This window comes from Dendrobates tinctorius, unplaced genomic scaffold (genome assembly GCF_039654945.1).
Source record: "Dendrobates tinctorius isolate UK_male_01 unplaced genomic scaffold, ASM3965494v1 ptg000143l, whole genome shotgun sequence".
NCBI classification, from domain to species: Eukaryota; Metazoa; Chordata; class Amphibia; order Anura; family Dendrobatidae; genus Dendrobates; species Dendrobates tinctorius.
This window is the reverse complement of record NW_027361810.1, coordinates 33,128,778-33,149,476: the sequence shown is the minus strand read 5'-3', so window position 1 is coordinate 33,149,476 and position 20,699 is coordinate 33,128,778. Positions and strand designations below refer to the sequence as shown.

The following is a 20,699-nucleotide window of genomic DNA, read 5'->3' as shown; positions in this document are numbered from 1 at the left end:
TACATGCATGCTACATGCATGCTACATGCATGCTACATACATACTACATGCATGCTACATACATACCACATACATACTACATGCTACATACATACCACATATATACTACATACATACTACATACATGCTACATACATACTGCATGCTACATACATACTACATACATACATACTACATACATACTACATACATACTACATACATACTACATGCATGCTACATGCATGCTACATACATACTACATGCATGCTACATACATACCACATACATACTACATGCTACATACATACCACATATATACTACATACATACAATACATTCATACAATACATACATAGACATACAGTACATATAACATAGAGTAACATACTTACCAATACTTGTCACATTGTTCCCCGAAGCCATTGTCTATTCCGGGATAAATATTAACATAACAAACCACAAAAATACTCACCCACGATCCGAAGCAGTCCACGAGTGTGTCCCACGACGATCTTGGGTAGAGAACTGCAGCATCAGATGATGCTGCCGTTCTCTACGGGCTGTAGGAATCCAATGACGGAAGGTAGGTATCCTTCCGCACTGTATTCCTCCGCCACTTAAAAAAAAAAAAGTCCCTAGTCTCACTTTATGCCATTGCTGTGTGGGAAATTCCCACACAGCAATGGCATAAAGTGAGACTAGGGACTTTTTTTTTTTTTAAGTGGCGGAGGAATACAGTGCGGAAGGATACCTACCTTCCGTCATTGGATTCCTGCAGCCCGTAGAGAACGGCAGCATCATCTGATGCTGCAGTTCTCTACCCAAGATCGTCGTGGGACACACTCGTGGACTGCTTCGGATCGTGGGTGAGTATTTTTGTGGTTTGTTATGTTAATATTTATCCCGGAATAGACAATGGCTTCGGGGAACAATGTGACAAGTATTGGTAAGTATGTTACTCTATGTTATATGTACTGTATGTCTATGTATGTATTGTATGAATGTATTGTATGTATGTAGTATATATGTGGTATGTATGTAGCATGTAGTATGTATGTGGTATGTATGTAGCATGCATGTAGTATGTATGTAGCATGCATGTAGTATATATGTAGTATGTATGTAGTATGTATGTAGCATGCATGTAGTATATATGTAGTATGTAGCATGTAGTATGTATGTAGCATGCATGTAGTATGTAGCATGTAGTATGTATGTAGCATGCATGTAGTATATATGTAGTATGTATGTAGTATGTATGTAGCATGCATGTAGTATATATGTAGTATGTATGTTGCATGTATGTAGTATGTAGTATGAATGTAGCATGTATGTAGTATGTAGTATGAATGTAGCATGTATGTAGTATGCATGTTGTATGTATGTAGCATGTAATTTTTTTTTTTTTTTTTTTACATTTAACACATTAGCCGGATGATGGGACTACTACTGTCCCATCATTGGCTAATGTGTCAATCACTGTCATGGTAGCAGGCATCGCCCGATGGGACTTGTAGTCCCATCGGACGATGCCTGCACAGACCCCCGGAGCCTGCACAGACCACCGGCAGGCCGACACAGCCCCCCGGCAGGCCGGCACAGCCCCCCGGAGCCTGCACAGCCCCCCGGCAGGCCGGCACAGCCCCCCGGCAGGCCGGCACAGCCCCCCGGAGCCTGCACAGCCCCCCGGCAGGCCGGCACAGACCACCGGAGCCTGCACAGACCCCCTGGCAGGCCGGCACAGCCCCCCGAAAGGCCCGTACAGACCCCAGAGAGGCTGTACAAGGGCAGGAAAGGGTTTTTCTTATTCCGATACCGGAAGTCCCATAGACTTGAATGGGACTTCCGGTATCGGAATCGGCGATACCGATACTTTTTTTAAAGATCGGCCGATACCATCCGATACGATACTTTGAAGTATCGGACGGTATCGCTCAACTCTAACTATGAACTCTCCTGAAGGAGAAGCCAGGGCCCACTGGAGGACTCTGCGGTTGTCTGGTGGGCCAGTCCAACCCTGTCTAATCATCTCAGTGGAGTGAATAGAGCGGAAGTGCACATGATCCATCACCGCTCCATTCATTCTCCGAGTCTGCAACAGATAAAATTATCAAAACTCCAGCAAGCAGCTCAATAAGTGATACTTCACTAGAATCTCTTTCCCTTCATCATGCTGTTCTTAGATGGGGTAGAAAAAACCTGTAGACAGATTCCCTATTAAAAAAAGACGCAAATTAAATAAAAGAAGAATAAGAAACAACTGAAAAACAGGAGGAAAACTCTAAAAACTAGGGACAAATGTTGCAGCAGTTTGTATACTGACTCTACAGGTCTGTGGTGGTTTCTAATTCCTGGTTTTCTTGTGACTATAGAGACCATTACTTGTGTGGGGTGACTTGGGCCACAAAAGAAAGAATGGCGGTCCAGTGGCTTCGAAGGATTCAGAATGTTTCAGCTATTGTACTGTGTTCCCAGGCAGAACCCACATGGAACTGTTTGACAGTATGTTGATTGTTTTCTTTTTTTACTTTTGTATTTATGTTTTTTTAAAAAGTTATCATCTTTGTCAAAAATGGCCATTCTAACGGGACGAGCCTTCAAACGTATCACTTTTTAATTTTTTAAACATTTTTGTGCTAATATGAAAAATCATTAGAGATGATAAAAAAGATTTACAGGACCTCGGTTCACCAGACGTATGGGTAGTCTAAGGCCACCAGAGCCCTGCAAAGCTCCTTCTACCTGCCGAAATCATTGGTTCTTGATTAATAACCCTGAGTGACATAACGTGCGCATCGCGCGGGAATATTGTCACTGTGCCAGGACTACAAATCTAAAGTGGAGCCGGGGATGCGGGCAAGAAGGAGGTCTATGGCTCTCTGGACTGGTGGTCATACACTACTGATGTGGCCGCAGAACCAAGGTCCTGCGAATCATTTTGATCCATTTTACATATCGTCATAGTGACTGGAATCTAGTTATTTTAAAACAGATCTTCATATCTGCTTCCTGATGTAATACTTATAGATCAAGCCACAAATTGGGGAGTTTGGGGATTTACAGCTTTCCTTATATTCAATAATCCATTTATCTTCTGCTCCATAGCTCCCCCTTGTGGCGACTGCAAGGAGACACATTTTTATCATTTAAAGGACTATTCCACTCTCCCCATTCAATCAGTCCTTAAGGTGGTCTTTCAATACCTGATTGGTGAGGGTCTGCCGTAATCCTACTTATAATATATTTATGACAGTTGGTAGGTTAGAAAAAACTGTTCTTACTAAATAAATGGGCATTGTCAATTAAAGAGGCTACAAGTCTGCAGTCACACCAAGACTGCAGACTTGTGAATCCTCACATTGTGCGCACTGTGCACTGTGAGGATTGTCCGGAGCTGACGATTTACATTCTCCCTGCCACAATGTGACTACCAACTAAATGGTCACAGCCTTGCTCCATGCAAGTGTATGGAGCGAGGCCGGAAACAGTCTAGTGTGGCCAGGAGTATGCTGACTTGTAGCTTTATACTGGACAAGCCCTTTAAATGTAATACATTTTTTTAATTGTACCTTCTATTATTCTGACTTATAGAATTTCTCTTTTTTTCTGTAATGCAGTTTGGATATGAAGAAAGCACAACTGGCTGGGTTGGAAATGTAAGTGTTCATGTAGAGGGATACAGTGTTTGGATATAATAGTGTTTTAAATATATAAATGGTCAGATCTGATAGCACTGAGCTGCAATATTTCTGTAGAATTGTGATTATTATCAGATCAGTGGGGGTCTCACATCTTGCTGCTGTTTAGTGGGGGTTCTCAGGTACTGCAGCTCAGATTACATTCAATGCAATGTAATCTGAGCTGCAGTACCCCAAAACAGCCACTAAACAGTGCACGGCGCTGTGGCAGTTTGGCTCACCTTATTTTTCAGTAATAGGTTTGGAACTGATGTCATTATCAGTGAATTACTGTTTATTACACTTGCAAACAGGTAATTGTTTAGGTGCAAGGTATGGGACATCTTCTGATCTTATATTGATTGCTCTACCTATGCTAAGGATAGCTCATCGATATTGTAGCCCTGGACAACCCCTTTAAGTGTCTAAATAGTTAAATAAATATCATAGAAATAATTGTATGTATTTAGAGGTGAAATTGTTTATGCACATTAGTTGCTTCTGTGGTCGGACTATTTTGGCTTTCATTCTTTTTATAGGTGAATTTGTGCAGTCAAGTTGATATTTTTCTGTTGATGTAGCTCCAAAACCCCTCATCAAAGGTTTCTCCTGGTACTGTCTGTAAAAACCTGTCCGAGATTGCAAATAGGGAGGGTTACATGCCGCATGAGCAGCAAACCTGAGCATGCGCCGTGTCAGGGCCTATGGACCATGGCTGCAGACTGTGGAAGAGCAGATAATATTTCTGTAGAATTGTGATTATTATCAGATCAGTGGGGGTCTCACATCTTGCTGCTGTTTAGTGGGGATTCTCAGGTACTGCAGCTCAGATTACATTCAATCCTTTGACAGTTGGTACATACAGGTATCGAGCAGCACAAGACTTATTCTATTTACATTCTAAGGCCATTACATTAGTATTTGTAAACCAAAACCAGGAGTGGAACAATCAGAGGAAAAGTATAATAGAAACCCGTCACCACTTCTGTCTTTTTCACCGACTCCTGGCTTTGGCTTACAAACAGGGTCGGACTGGCCCTCCGGAGAACCGGAGGATTCTCTGGTGGGCCCAGGCACTGACACCTGCTGGCATACAGGGCCAGCAGCTGCCTAGGGCCACCGCTACTCCAGCATCCCCCAGCCAGTGTCACACCACACAGCAGCTATGGGGGCCCCCGATGCCAGCGGAGCAGCAGCGGGTGACAGAAGGCAGGAGCCGGCTGTTGCAGCTAAAGCCTGTCCCCGCTGCTAAAGAGAAATGAATATTCACTCTTCCCCACGCCCCCATGGACATGGAGAGAGGTGAATATTCATTTCACTTAATAGCGGTCAGTGTTAACTGCAGCAGCTGGCTAACACTGCCCGCTATCAGGGCCGGCAGACCAGGGCTTCGCTCTCCCAGGGGCCCCTAGCCCATGCTGGCACTATGGAGTACTAAGTCAGGGGGGCCCGGCATCATCACCGCCCTCCGGTGCATGCCACATTCAACTGTATTGGTATCATAGATGCAAAATACCTTATGAGGGGAAAGCATTATACCCTATGAGGGGGCAACATTATACCCTATGAGGGGGCAGCATTATACCCTATGAGGAGGGCAGCATTATACCCTATGAGGGGGCAGCATTATACCCTATGAGGGGGCAGCATTATACCCTATGAGGAGGGCAGCATTATACCCTATGAGGGGGCAGCATTATACCCTATGAGGGGGCTGCATTATACCTTATGAGGGGGCAACATTATACCCTATGAGGGGCCAGCATTATACCCTATGAGGGGGCAACATTATACCCTATGAGGGGGCAGCATTATACCCTATGAGGAGGGCAGCATTATACCCTTTGAGGGGGCAGCATTATACCCTATGAGGGGGCAGCATTATACCCTATGAGGGGGCTGCATTATACCCTATGAGGGGGGCAACATTACACCCTATGAGAGGACTGCATTATATTCTGTGCGGTTAGATTATATTCTGTGGGGGCTACATTATACTATATGAAGAGGGCTGAATTATACCCTATGAGGGGGCTACATTATATTCTATGGTAGGCTGCATTATACCTTATGAGGGGGTTGCATTATACTCTGAGGGGGCTACATTATATTCTGTGGGGGATGCATTATACTATATCAGGCTGGCTGCATTATACCCTATGAGGGGGCTACATTACTTTCTATGGGGGACTACATTATATTTTATGGGGGCTGCATCATATTCTCTGAGGGGGATACATTATATTCTATGAGCAGGCTGCATTATACTATATGAGGGCTGCATTATATTCTATGGGGAGCTACTTTATATTCTATGAGGGGGCTGCATTATATTCTATGAGGGGACTACTTTATATTCTATGAGGGGGCTACGTTATATTCTATTAGGGACTGCTTTATATTCTATGAGGATGGTTACGCCAACTCCTGCTACTTAATTAAGAAGTGCACTACCTTATATTATACCCAGGATATTAGCGCATTTTACCACACAATTGGTGGCCTTGTATTTACGTATCTCTATGTAGCTACATAGTGGGCCCCAAGATTGATTTTCTCTAGTGGGCCCAAGGTGCGCCAGTCTGACGCTGCTTACAAATACTGATGTAAGATACTGACAAAATATTGACTGTGTGAACGAGGCCTAAGGGCAGCATTATACCCTATGAGTGTGGCAGCATTATACCCTATGAGGGGGCATCATTATACCCTATGAGGGGGGCAGCATTATACTCTATGAGGGGGGCAGCATTATACTCTATGAAGGGGGCTGCATTATACCCTATGTGAGGGGCTGCATTATACCCTGTGGGGGGCTGCATTATGCCCTATGAGGAGGTGGCATTATACCCTATGAGGGGGGCTGCATTATACCCTATGAGGGGAGCAGCATTATATCCTATGGTGGAGGCTGCATTATACCCTATGAGGGGGCTGAATTATACCCTATGAGGGGGGCTGCATTATACCCTATGAGGGCGCAGCATTATACCCTATGAGGGGGCTGCATTATATTCTATGGGAGTTACATTATATTCTGTGGGGGGCTACATTAAACTATATGAGGGAGGTTGCATTATACTCCTAAGGGGCTATATTATTTTCTGTGGGGGGCTGCATTATACTATATGAAGGGGGCTGCATTATACCCTATAAAGGGGCTACATTGTATTCTATAGGGGGGCCGCATTATACCCTATGAGGTGGCTGCATTATACCTTATGAGGTGGTTGCATTATTCTCTGAGCGGGAACCATTATATTCTGTGGGAGGCTGCATTATACTATATCAGGCTGGCTGTATTATACCCTATGAGGGGGCTACATTATATTCTATGAGGGGGCTACACTATATTCGATGGGGGGGCTACATTATATTCTATGAGGGGGCTGCACTATATTCTATGAGGGGCTGCTATATATTGTATGAGGGGGGCTTCGCCAACTCCTGCTACTTAAGACTTGTACTATCTTATATTTTGCCCAGATATTAGCATGTTTTACCACACAATTGGTGGTCTTGTATTTATTTCTATGTAGCTACATAGTGGGACCCAAGAATGATTTTCTCTGTGTGGCCATGGTGCTCCAGTCCGACGCTGCTTACAAATACTGATGTAGGATACTGACTAAATAATGATTGTGTGAACTAGGCCTAAGGGGTGTGTTCATTCTAATTTGTTTAGCAGTTTTTAGAGTTGGAACTTTCCAAACTTACCAAACACCCTGAATAGTTCAAAAACCACACATTATGTTTAGAGAGTTATGCTGTGCACAGTGTTTTTGGAGCCGAAACTGAGTTGAAGCTCACCAAATTGTCCTCCAAATTTCAAAACTCCCAAAAAATTAGAGTTTCTTCTGTGAAAATTCAGCAGAATGTCTCCATGTGCACAGAGCTTTGGAGACTTTTTGCTGTAAAAACTCCTGAAAAAACATAGGCAAACTCAATGAGTTTTTCAATCAAAGGACAATTCGGGAAGCTTTTCCATTTTGCAAGAGATAGAGGGAGAAAAAAGGAAAAGAGAGGCAGAGGGAGAGAGAGGCAGAGGGAGAGGCAGAGGGAGAGACAGAGGAAAAGAGAGAGAGGCAGAGGGAGAGGAGAGGAAGAGGGAGAGACAGAGGGAGAGGAGAGGAAGAGGGAGAGACAGAGGGAGAAGGAGAGGCAGGGGGAGAGGCAGAGGGAGAGAGAAAGGCAGAGAGAGAGGCAGAGGGCGAAGGAGAGGCAGAGGGAGAGGCTGGGGGAGAGGCAGAGGGAGAGACAGAGGAAGAGGCAGAAGAAGAGGGAAAGAGAGAGGGAAAGAGAGAGGCAGCGGGAGAGGCAGTGCGAGAGGGAGAGAGAGAGAGGCAGAGGCAGTGCGAGAGGGAGAGAGAGAGGCAGAGGGAGAGTGAGAGGAAAAAACAGAGGCAGAGAGAGAGGGAGAGGGAGAGAGAAGTAGAGGGAGAGGCAGAGGGAGAGAGAGAGGCAGAGGGAGAGAGAATAATTTGAGTCCTTTTCTCAGTTGTTTCCTGGGCACTTTTCTGATGGTTTTGGCTGCTGGTGGTTTTTGAAGGCTTTTCTCATGGTGTCTTGTGAAGTCTTTTGTACTGTTGTTTTCTGGTCATTTGTTTCAGTCAATATTAAAAAAGCTGTAAGAGGTTTTTGATTTTAAGCAAAAAAATGGCAAAATGCTCCCAAAGATGTTTGATCTTCTTCCAGGGGTTTTTTGAGCTTTTCTATTGGCCTGTATTGTAAAGTACAGAGCGTCTTCGAAGCAGAAATTGCCAGAAAAGTGGACCGATCACTTGTTTTAACTGCTTGGCATTTTTAGAAGCCTGAAATAGTTAAAAGCCTTTCAAAAACTTGAACATATGAACAGCACGTTCATTATTTTGAGCGTTTTCTGATAATTTTTTTCAGGTGGTTTCCATAGTAAAATCCACCTCAAAAATACACAATGTGCACATACCGTAAGACAGGATTGTCACAGAGTATCAGGATAGCAGCCATCATGTATTCAGGGGAATTTGTAGTTATATTCTGTGCTGCCGCAAGAAAGTATTGCAAGAGATTCACAGTGGTTTATTCAACGCATTTCGGGGGTCTCATGCCCCCTTTGTCAGGAAATACCACACAGTATGTACAGGTATCACACGTATATATAGTTAAGACAGGACGCTGGGATTTAAAAAACACGAGCGCCAACAGATCAGATGACTTTTTTTTTGTGACTTTTACCTTTCTTCCTTTTTTATCTCTTTTTCTCCTTGATCTCTGAGGCATGTAATTTGTTGTGGTGCGATCCTGGAGTGTGGTAAACCTGTCAAGCGGTGACGGCTCCTTTTTCTCTGTCGTGCCGTGATGCGCTCCCTCTCCTCCTGTAATGGTGAGCGCTGCCCGGGAGTTCGTTTCTGCTCTCCTGGAAAGAATGATTTTAAGAAGTTTTTTCTACTTACCAGACCTGCTTTAACTCTTAGGTTAATTGAAACGGTTAATTGTCTTTGATGCTGCTACTCAGCGGTAATACAGAGTGTCGGCTGTAGATTTATAAATATATTTTTTCACTTGTCTTCATTTAATACTTATTAGATCATTCTTATTGCATATATCTCATATGGAGAAACCTTTTTAACATATACCACACGAACTGCTATATTATCATGATTTTATTTTTAGTTTATTTTAATAGAAATTAATAAAAAACAATTTTATTTTCCACATTTAATATAAAGATTTAATTGGACTTTCCAGAAATAAGGAAGTTTTCTTGTTCCATCTGTTAGTCCAGGTGTAAGGGCCTCATCACACATAGCGATCTCGCTAGCAAGATCGCTGCTGAGTCTCAAGTTTTGTGACACAACAGCGATCTCACCAGCGAGATCGCTGTGTGTGACAGCGATCAGCGACCGTCCCCCCCCCCCTGCCGGTATCGCTGATCGCTGCAAGAAACCTCATTTTTTTCGTCACTGATCTCCCGCTGGCCAGCACGCATCGCTGCGTGTGACAGGCGGGAGACCAGCGATCAGCTGGTAACTAACGTACACATCAGGTATCCAAGGGACACGCGTCCCTTGGATACCCGATGTGTACGTTAGTAACCAGCGAGATACAGGTGCCGCCGCCGCATCACGCTGGGGACTAGGAGCCCGCGGAGTGTGTACCTGCCACCGCCACCGCACGCTGGGGACCAAGAGGCAGCAGGACGCCGCCAGGAGAGGCCGGGTATGCAGGCGCGCCCTCTGCTGGTGGAGGACTGGAACAGCAGGCACACTTGTCCGCTGCTCCCAGGCTCGCTCCTCACCTCGGCGTCGGCGTGCTGATCGCTGGTGAAGCTGTCTGTGTGACAGCTCACCAGCGATCACATAGCGACTTACCAGCGATCCTGACACGTTGATATCGTTGTCGGGATCGCTGGTAAGTCGCTATGTGTGACTCCAGCTTAAGGCATCTGCTTCCACGCTTGAATGTTCATTGTGAGTTCTTGTCCTCTCAGTGAAAGTCGGCATTTTTCACTCTCTTCTTTTACTTTTTCTATTTGAACGCTGTAAACTGGATTTGTATCCTATAAATGTAAGACACTATTAATGTCACCAGTTAATAATCGCTTTATTATACATTTTTCTGTGGTATAATCCATGTGAACTGTTAACCCTGTGGTGGCTATGAACTTTGACACTGTCATCTGATCTGTTTGATGCTCGTTTTTTTGAATCCCAGCGTCCTGTCTTATCTATATATACGTGTGATGCCTGTACATACTGTGTGGTATTTCCTGACGAAGGGGGCATGAGACCCCCGAAACGCGTTGAATAACCCACTGTGAATCTTTGACATCTATCTCCTGGAATACTTTCTGGCGGCAGCGCGGAATATAACTACAAATTCCCCTGAATACGTGATTGCTTCTGGTTGTTGAGGACCTGTGGATCTGCAGCAGCTGCCAGACTTTATGCTTTTTTTCATGCTAACCAGGTTAGCAAATTTCTTGGTGTAATCTCTCCTTGTAACTTGGATAAGACCCTATTGCGCTTTTGTGTCTCCTTTTCTTTGCAATTGGATAGCAGCCATGTAAGTTTGAATGGTGGCTGTCCGAAACCTGGGTACTGATGATAACTTGCTAGGGTTGTAATACCCCTTTAACACTTTCTGGATTGTGGGAAATTACTTTTATTCTGTGGTTCTGTACAATTGTAGTAATTCCCAAGCTGATTAGTTTTTTATTATTTTTTCATCTTCTGCTCATTTTTTGGAACACAAAGTAATTGTTTTTACGGTGTAACAAGCCAGGAGCCAAAACTTATTCTTTTTACTTTACAACTCTTTTTAATAGAACAATTTTGGGGGACATATAAATTATTGAATAACAAATTATTTTTGGGGAGAGCAATTTATTTTTGTTAATAATATTTCCTATTAATTTAATCACTTTAACAATGATTTGGATGCTTTGCCTATGAAATGTTGGGGTTTTAGAATCATGAAGGGGGAATTTATATTTTTTCTTTTATAATGACATCTGATTCCTATTTTTCTTTTTTTTTATCTTTCTAGTTTGGGCCTAGTGAACCTTACTTCACTTCAGCAAATAGATTTTATAAAATCATCAGCAATGGAAATGGATACAAACATATACATCATTTCCTTGGTGCAGGGGTAAGTAATAGGGATCAGTTTTAATGGAAACACTTTACCTGCAGAACTGGTCAAGACTGTGTGATCCTTTGGGTTAGCATTCACTCTGGTGAGGTGGAAAAACCACCTGGTTGCCTTGTACAGAGAGTATAAAATACACCACTTTCACACCACCAAAGGTCAGACACATGCAGATAAGAAAAAGAAATAATCTGAGCAATTGAGCAGGAAAGACTGCATATTAGCTGGCTAGCTAGTGGGAAAAAGTAGCACTCTCTGGTAAAGGAAATCTGATAGTAAGTTCAACCCCTCCCAAAAAAACTCACAAATAAAAGCAGGTCTTTGAGATAGAAATCCATTGACACTTTTATGTCTCCTATCTGTTACTGCATTATAATTGATATGCAAATGAGGCATTCATTGCTCTGGGCATTACTTCATGAACGTGTCATTTCATTTAGCTATCAGTTCACCTAAATACACTTGTATGTTGGGGGGAAACAAGCTCAGATGGCAGGATCTTCTAAGTTCCCTATCACACCCAAAGCACTTAATACCCTATTTACATATTAATTAAAATGGCTCAGAAATACTCAGGAATGCAGCAACAGATAGAAGATGTAAAGGTATAGGTGGATTTATGTTTCATCTGACTTGGGGGGGAGGGGTGATATTACTGACAAATTCCAGTTAAGGTAGCGCCCTTGGGCTAAAGAAAGAGATACATAAGAGCATGTAAAGTGCTCTAGCCATAGGTGCTTGCCAGTTGTAGGAAATCAGCCCACCAGAATGAAGGTACTGCCATTACTGAGATCAAGTTTTGGCACCACAGAGGAGAACATATAAGCTTATTACTGAGAGTGAATGGTAGAGAATGAAGATAAGCTGCCATAAGAGGTGAGAATCTGTCACAAAAGAGAGGAAAATGTTGACTTATTTCTACTTGTGAGGACTGCCACAACAGATAAGTCTGAGTGCTGATGTTCAAGTCTGAAGAGGATTGCCATGCTATAGACAGGAACTGAGGAGTAGGCTGCAAGAGTACGCAGTGTGCTTTCTTGCTGTGGGGACATCATTATCGTCCACTTACTCTTCCTACCTATACATGATGACGATTCTTCAGTAAACTCTCTAGACTTACCGGGAGTGCCTTTTCCTTTTTGGGCAGCATCTATAGGTACCAGGTGGGAAGACTCCCTCTCCCACCTGCACATGCTCTCACCCAAGCCTGCAGACGCTGCCCACCTTTGCTGAGACTTCTCTTTCCTGCACTCCTTTAAGGAGGAAAGAGCGTCATACAAGGTGACAGTGCGTTACATTGTTGCTCTAAGAGCACTTGTATTGACCTAAAATGGTGCCATCTCGTGCTTTAATAATATCTCTCCTACTGTCCTCCCTTTATGATTTGGTACCATGCAAGCCTATCCACGTCACCACTCAACACATAAAGGGACCGGCTAATTCCATTTCACTTGTGCCACCAACCAGTGCCTCCTTCCTAACAACTAATGAGCCAGTGACATGCAAGTCATGTCACCGCTAATCTATCACTGGGGGCCAGGGAGCTTCTCAGGCCTAGAAGAGGTATCAGCTTTGGCCTCAGGGAGCACTTAGCTCCGCGGGGAGGGGTCTTCATTCATTACAGCTGCCATAAAGTGCATACACCCTGCTGCACTTACTAATAGAGGGGTGAACGACCAGTACATTCGCATTACAATATAGGTATTTTATATTACAACCATGTATAACTCATTAGCAGATTTATGTGATGGTAACTAGTGATGGGCAGACACTTGGATGTTCAGGTCTGGCGGGTTCAACCGAAAAGTTACAAAACGTTCAGCTTCAGGTACAAGAACAGTACCCGGACCCGAACCCGGACCCCATTCACTTGAATAGGGGGCCTGAAAATCAAGTGTTTGCCACGCTGTCATGTGCATGACAGCGCGGCAAACATTTCTTCTGATTGTTGGTGAAACCATCCCCGCCAGTCAGAGAGCCGCGATTCCCATGCTGTCAGAAGACAGCTTGAGTACTCATCTGAGATCGGAGGTATAAAGTTTACCTCTGGTCACTGGTGTCAGCTGATGGAACTACTGATCCCATAATCCAAAACCTGCAGCCACTAATAGCAGTGAGAGCAAGAGTGGCGGATGGGAGTATTCATCAGCCGCTTCTGTGCTGTAAACAAATAATTAAATAAAAAAACGTCATTGGTTCCCCTGTATTTTTGCTAATCAGCCAAGCAAAACTCACAGCTGGGGGCTGCAACCCTCAGCTGTCAGCTTCAGCAAGGTTAGTTATAAAGAATAGAGGAGTCCGCACACTGTTTTTTTAAATTATTTAAATAAATAATTTAAAAAAACGGTGTGGGGTCCTCCCCATTTTTAACAACCAGCCTTGCTAAAGCAGACAACTGGAGGCTGGTATTCTCAAGCTGGTAAGGGGCCATGGATACCGGCTATTCCCACTTGCCCTGTAGTGGTGGCAAGTGGCAAGTGGGGTGATAGTTGGGGGGGTTGATGTCACCTTTGTATTGTCAGGTGACATCAAGCCCACGGATAAGACACCCCCATTACTAATCCCAAAGTCACATTGTAAGAAAACGCAAACACCCAGAAAAAGTCCGTTAATTGAAAGAATGACACAGACTGCTTTAATAATCATAATTAAACCATACTTAAATACTTAAACCATACCTGTCTGTCGTTCTGTCCCACGCCATAATCCATGTCTGGGGGATAAACAGTTTTCAACCTGGACGGTGCCAAGATGCGACCATCAAGACTGAGAACCATTGGTGACTGAGCGGCCTCAGTAACCGGTGGTGACATCATCAAGGTTATGCCCAGTCACTGAGGCTCTGTTCCCAGCCAGGCTGAACTGCGATGACCTCAGTGAGATCCCCACTTGCACCGTGAGAAAAACTCTCACAGACCTTTTTCTGGGTGTCTGTGTTTTCTTACATTGTGACTATGGGGATAATAATGGAGGTTTCTTATTGACACCTCTCCATTTCTAACCTCGGGGCTTGATGTCACCTGATGATACAAAGGTGATATCAACCCCTCAACTATAACGCCACTTACCACCGCTACAGGGCAAGTGGGAAGAGCTGGGCAAAGCGCCAGAATTGGCACTTCTTATAGATGTGCCTTTTTCTGGAAGCTGCGGGCTGCTATTTTTAGGCTGGGGGCCAATATCCATGGCCCGTTACCAGCCTGAGAATACCAGTCCCCAGTTGTCTGCTTTAGCATGGCTGGTTATCAAAAATGGGGGGCCCCACGACTTTTTTTAAATTATTTATTTAAATAGTTTAAAAAAACAGCGTGGGGACCCCTCTATTCTTGATAACTAGCCTTGCTGAGGCGAACAGCCTAGGGTTGCAGCCCCCAACTGTGAGTTTTGCCTGGCTGGTTATCAAAAATACAGGGGAACCCACGCCGAGTTTCTTTTTATTTATTCATTTACAGCGCAGGAGCGGCTGAATACTCCCATCCGCCGCTCTTGCTCTCACTGTTATTAGCGGTAGTAAGTGTCGAGTGATGGGATCAGTAGTCCCATCAGCTGACACCAGTGACCGGAGGTAAACTTTATACCTCCGATCTTCTGACAGCGTGGGAACCGCGGCTCTCTGACCGGCCAGGATGATTTCACCACCGATCAGAAATGGTGTTTGCTGCGCTGTCATGCACATGACAGCGCAACAAACACCCGGCGTTCGGGCAGCCAAACTCAAACAGTGTTCGTGTTCGGTGTCCGTGCCCGAACAGTTGGTGTTCGGTACTAACGCTGAACTTTACTGTTCGGGTTCACCCATCTCTAATGGTAACTAATGTACAATTGTTTTTTTGTTTTTTACATTTTTTAGAGACCAACAGAAATAACAAATGGAAAATATGAAGTTACCAGCATTTATAAGATAGTCAACAATGATTTGTAAGTAATGGACACTGATTTGGTAAATTGGTGTGAAATGCATTGCATGTGTTGGAGAAAAAAATATATTTAGTACTTTTTTCCTTGATGAAAAGTAAAATAAGAACCAATTTTACCCAGTTGATAGGTCAATCACCCTACTCCTACTGTTCTCTCTATATTCCTGTATTAGCAGGCATATTTGCCGTTCGAGAGGAGGGCAAGGTAACAGGCACTGTTGGAACAGAAGTTTCTGCAGTATAAAGCTCTCTTGATGTGCCCACCTTCCTTCGTCCTTGACGTTAGAGTGGTTTTACACTACCAGACAATCCTTGCTTAATCAATTCAGGTCCCATTTTAAATAAAAATATATATACTCACCTTCCGCAGCAGCGCCGCTGTGGGAGTGACGTGGCATTGTTGTGTCACGTGCAGACTGCAGCCAATGAACAGCCCCTGTTTGGTTGCGGCCTTTAAAATTTCATCAGATTGGACGTCGTCCCTAATGGAAAATTGCTAAGCTACAGCCAAACAGCAATCTTTAGCAACATAATATATTAAATAAATGTTTCTCCAATTTAATAAAAAAATCATACAAATGTATGTATAAGCAACAAATATTTTATTGAAATACACAATCACACAATAAAAATAAAATGCAAAAGTAACAGTAAAAACAAAAAACAATGAAAGCGAAGGGAGGGTGATGAAAGACACAAAATAATGAAAATAAGATTGCAGAGGTTAGTCATGAGATGGCAGAGTACAACCAAGGAGTAAAGATAAGAGGTATGTATAGGCACATATATATACACCATGTTAATTACAATGCAATTGTGTGCGAGTTAGACATATAGAGATTTGGTGCAATGTAATGAACAAAAAATAAAATCAGTAGTGAAAAAATAAAGATACATGATAATCAAGCATACTCAAAAAAATAATAATAGACTGTTACAACATCAGCCACCACCTCAGTCCCCCGACGCGCGTTTTGACACTAGTTCATTTGGGGATCCTTCAATCTCTTGCAACAGTGGCACCGACATCTTTGTGGAACGATGCCACTGCAGGGCATGAATATCCAAGCTTTTTTTCTATTGGGGTTCTGAATTGATTAAACAGGGTATATCCAGTAGAGGAAAACCCCTTTAAGCATGATAATTTGTATACTTGCTGTTGTCGCATGTCCACCTTACCATAGTTGAGTTTGTTATCTTCTGCACCTCCCTGTGCTACTTCATTCTTTACTTCTCTTCTATATTACAAAAAAGCTTAGACTGGAATAAAGACGAATCCTGCGTTCCAGGTCCTTTATTGCAGCTTCTTAAGGACTTGTATTTACTAGTGACTCTATTTTATGGCAATAAGGCTTTTTTTTAGAGAAGGAGATTAATAATGTGTTTCTCATTTTAGATATTTTATAAGTAATGAAGAAGCTCCATCAAAAAGACACCTCTACAGGTAAGAATTTTTTTTGTTAATGTGACAACTTATTGCTCAAATGAAAAGTCTCCTACACTTTCATGTATACAGGCCCTATGTGTCGCCATGAATACAAACTACAAAACCTTTGTATTATGATCCTTCAGTCTTAAATTTGTCCTCTACTTCTTGCTGGTATAAGTTTGGTAGATTAGTAAGAAGTAGGAGGCAGATAGAAAAAATTATGACTGAAAGATCAGACTACGCAAGTTTTTGTTTGTAGTCTGTTACTATGGAGACACGGAATTGAATTGGAAATGTACTCACGAGGTGTTTAGATTTTTTTTAATTACGGTATGGCTTTCTTGCATGGTTTCTTCATTTGTATTTATTTTTTTATGAATTGGTTAATTTCTTTGGCATTGGAGGAATAAAAAAATATTGTAAATGTGGTCAATGCCTACAATTTTTTTTTGGTTCATATGTTTTTGGCAATGAATGGAGAAAGATACCGTAATATGAAAATGGACAATTTAACTCAATGCACCCGATCGTTTCATCCTTTGTTCATGTAATCTAAACGGTTATGCACTGACAGGCCTTTACAACAAAAAATCTTCTTTACAGGATGAAGTTGATTCACCCCTTTTCCACAGAATGTGTGACCTGCAAACTGCTTCCTGACAGATGCCAACAGTATTCTGCATATTTTAGCAAAGATGGAAAATATTACTCACTAAATTGCAATGGTGAGTTCTGCATACCTACCTTCATTCAGGTTTTAGCTTCTTCAAAAATACATTGTAATTCTGTATAAGTTTATCTATTTTTATGTACATTTATATTATACAATTTAGTCATTTTTTATTACACATGGTTTCGTCTATTTTAATTTTTTTCATTTTTTTTTATCAAAGTGTAATAGAGGACCTTTCACCAGTTTCAGCATGTTAAACTGACCCCATCATGGAATAATCGAAGCTGAATAAAATGTAGTTTTTATTTTTTAATTTCTCCTCTTTGTTTCAGAGATCTTAGCATGTACACTGTGTTCCAAATTATTATGCAAATTAGATTTAAGTGTCATAAAGATGTTATTTTTTGTTTTTCAAATAAACTCATAGATGGTATTGTGTATCAGGGCTCTTTGGATCACTGAAATCAATCTCAAATGCCTGTGATAGTTAGTTTACCAGGTGAGCTCAATAAAAGGAAAACTACTTAAGAATGATGTTCCACATTATTAAGCAGGGCACAGGTTTCAAGGAATTTAGGAAATAAAAAGGACCTCTCTGCTGCTGAAAAGCATCAAATAGTGCAATGCCTTGGTCAAGAGATGAAAACATTAGATATTTCCCAAAAATTTAAACGTGATCATTGTACTGTTAAGAGATTTGTGGTTGATTCTGAGCACAGACATGTTTGTGCTGATAAAGGCAGAATGAGGAAGGTTTCTGCCAGGCAAGTTCATTGGATTAAGAGAGCAGCTGCTAAAAAGCCATTACAAAGCAGCAAACAGATATTTAAAGCTGCTGGTGCCTCTGGAGTCCCTCAAACCTCAAGGTGTAGGATCCTTCAAAGGCTTGCTGTGGTGCATAAACCTACTATTCAGCCACCCCTAAACATGGTTCACAAGCAGAAATGGTTGCAGTGGGTCCAGACATACATGAAGACTAATTTTCAAACAGTCTTGTTTACTGATGAGTGTCGAGCAACCCTGGATGGTCCAGATGGATGGAGTAGTGGATGGTTGGTGGATGGCCACTATGTCACAACAAGGCTGCGACGTCAGCAAGGAGGTGGAGTCATGTTTTGGGCCGGAATCATGGGGAAACAGCTGGTAGGGCTCTTTAAGGTTCCTGAAGGTGTGAAAGTGACCTCTGCAAAGTATATAGAGTTTCTGACTGACAGCTGTCTTCCATGGTATAAAAAGCAGAAACGTGCCTTCAGGAGCAAAATCCTCTTCATGCATGACAATGCACCATCTCATGCTGCAAAGATTACCTCTGAGTCATTGGCTGCTATGGGCATAAAAGGGAAATAAACTCATGGTGTGGCCACCATCTTCCCCTGACCTCAACCCTATAGAGAACCTTAGGAGTCCCATCAAGCAAAAGATCTATGAGGGTGGGAGGCAGTTCACATCTAAACAGCAGCTCTGGGAGGCTATTCTGACTTCTTGCAAAGAAATACAAGCAGAAACTCTCCAAAAACTCACAAGTTCAATGGATGCAAGAATTGTGAAGGTGATATCAAAGAAGGGTTCCTATGTTAACATGTAACTTGGCCTGTTAAGCTATTTAACTCCAAAATCTCCTTTTTGTTCAGTGAATGTGACCTCCTAATGCTGCAAATCCCACAAATGAGCATTTTCAGTTCTTTAAAACATATCAAATGTTTAGAAATTCTACTGTGCCTAAGAATTTGGAACAGTGCAATTTGAGTTTTTATTCATTTTGGAGATTATACTGTTATTATTGGGAGGTTTCTTCAATAAAATTTGATGTATACTCTAACCGGTGATGACTTTTATTAGACTGACTGTCATTTGTACCGACTATTTAGGAAAATCAGAGAAAAATATAATTTGCATAATAATTTGGAACACAGTGTAAACTTGGGCTATGTGCACACGTTCGGAAATGCTGCGGAAATTTCCGCAACATTTCTGAAACTCCTGCCGCGGGTAAAACGCATGCGAATTCGCATGTGTTTCTCCCGCGAAAAACAAGTGTTTTGCAAGCGTTTTTTGCTTGTGGAATGATTGTGCTTTCCAAGTCATTTCAGCCATCGCTTGGAAATGTGATTGACAGGTTGGTCACACTTGTCAAGCATAGTGCTTGACAAGTGTGACCAACTTTTTACTATTGATGCAGCCTATGCAGCATCAATAGTAAAAGATAGGATGTTAAAAATAATAATAAAAAAAATAGTTATTCTCACCTTCTGATGGCCACCGGAGTCCTTCCCACCTCTCACCATGCTCCCGGCAACTTCCGGTCCCAGTGATGCTTTGCACGAATGACCGCTGATGATGTTGTCACGCTCACGAGAGCGCGACGTCATCTCAGGTGATTCGTACAAAGCATCACTGGGACTGGAAGATGCCGGGAGCATGGTGAGAGGTGGGAAGGACTCCGGTGGCCGTCGGAAGGTGATTATAGCTCTATTTTTTATTTTATTTTATTTTATACAGGATTATAGTACCCAGGGCCTGGAGGGGAGTCTCCCCTCCTCCAGACCCTAGGTACCATCCGCACATGAAGCGTTCACTTCATGCATGGTGGGCATAGCCACATGCGCAAAATGAGCATTTCAGTGCAATCCTATGGGTGCAGAATCGCCGCGATTCCGCAAAAAGAATGAGCATGCTGTGTATTTTTCCGCTATGCGATTCCACAGTGGAAAAATCCACAGCATTAGCACAGCATTACGGAATCCCATAGGATTGCATGGGATGTGTTTTTTTGCATTTTCGTGGGGATTCCGCAGCGGGAAAACAAAAAAATGCAACATGTGCACACAGCCTAAAGGTTCTAATTTATGTTAAGTCCAAGGGGGCATTGCCAAAGATTCTTCTCTGGGAGCATGTACTTCTTCCCCTGCACGAAAATAACTAATCATAAATCAAGCAGAAACATACAGTGTACAAACATAACATGCACCTCCACAATAGTTTGGAGCAGGCTTCCCGGTGTAAGACATGTAACGACAGATAGTCTGCTCTGCTCACTGGTCTCACTGCAAAGCTGTGTGTAATTACAAAGTGCTAGGAACAGAGCACAAATGAGTGTGAATATACTTTTGCAGCTTTCATCTCACAGCAGTCAGTGTGGGGGGAGAGGGGAATACATCATAGCTGAGCTTTGGCTCATTACAAACAGGTTTACAGCTGCAGCTCTCCTCTTACAGTGCTATAAGTTCTGCTGTACTCACTCCCTCTCCTGTTATGAATGAGTCACCGGAGGAGGAAAAAACAAAAATGCAAGCTAAGTCCAGAAAACCGGAGAGGTTGGTAGCTAACGGATTGCAGACCCCTGATCCTATTCACACAACTAACAGTAGCCGTGGAGTGTTCCTACGGTGATCC

The 20,699-nt window shown here is 42.7% G+C and overlaps 1 protein-coding gene across 1 annotated transcript in view; it reads left to right on the top strand.

Moving 5' to 3' along the window:
- Window positions 1-20,699, top strand: part of LOC141049357 (dipeptidyl peptidase 4-like) — a 93,471-nt gene that overhangs the window by 52,316 nt on the left and 20,456 nt on the right. The window contains exons 12-17 of the mRNA XM_073545737.1: window positions 2,354-2,483; window positions 3,599-3,637; window positions 11,186-11,287; window positions 15,138-15,205; window positions 16,601-16,648; window positions 17,237-17,358. Coding sequence (XP_073401838.1) covers window positions 2,354-2,483; window positions 3,599-3,637; window positions 11,186-11,287; window positions 15,138-15,205; window positions 16,601-16,648; window positions 17,237-17,358 — 509 coding nt within the window. The remainder of the gene's footprint in view (window positions 1-2,353; window positions 2,484-3,598; window positions 3,638-11,185; window positions 11,288-15,137; window positions 15,206-16,600; window positions 16,649-17,236; window positions 17,359-20,699) is intronic.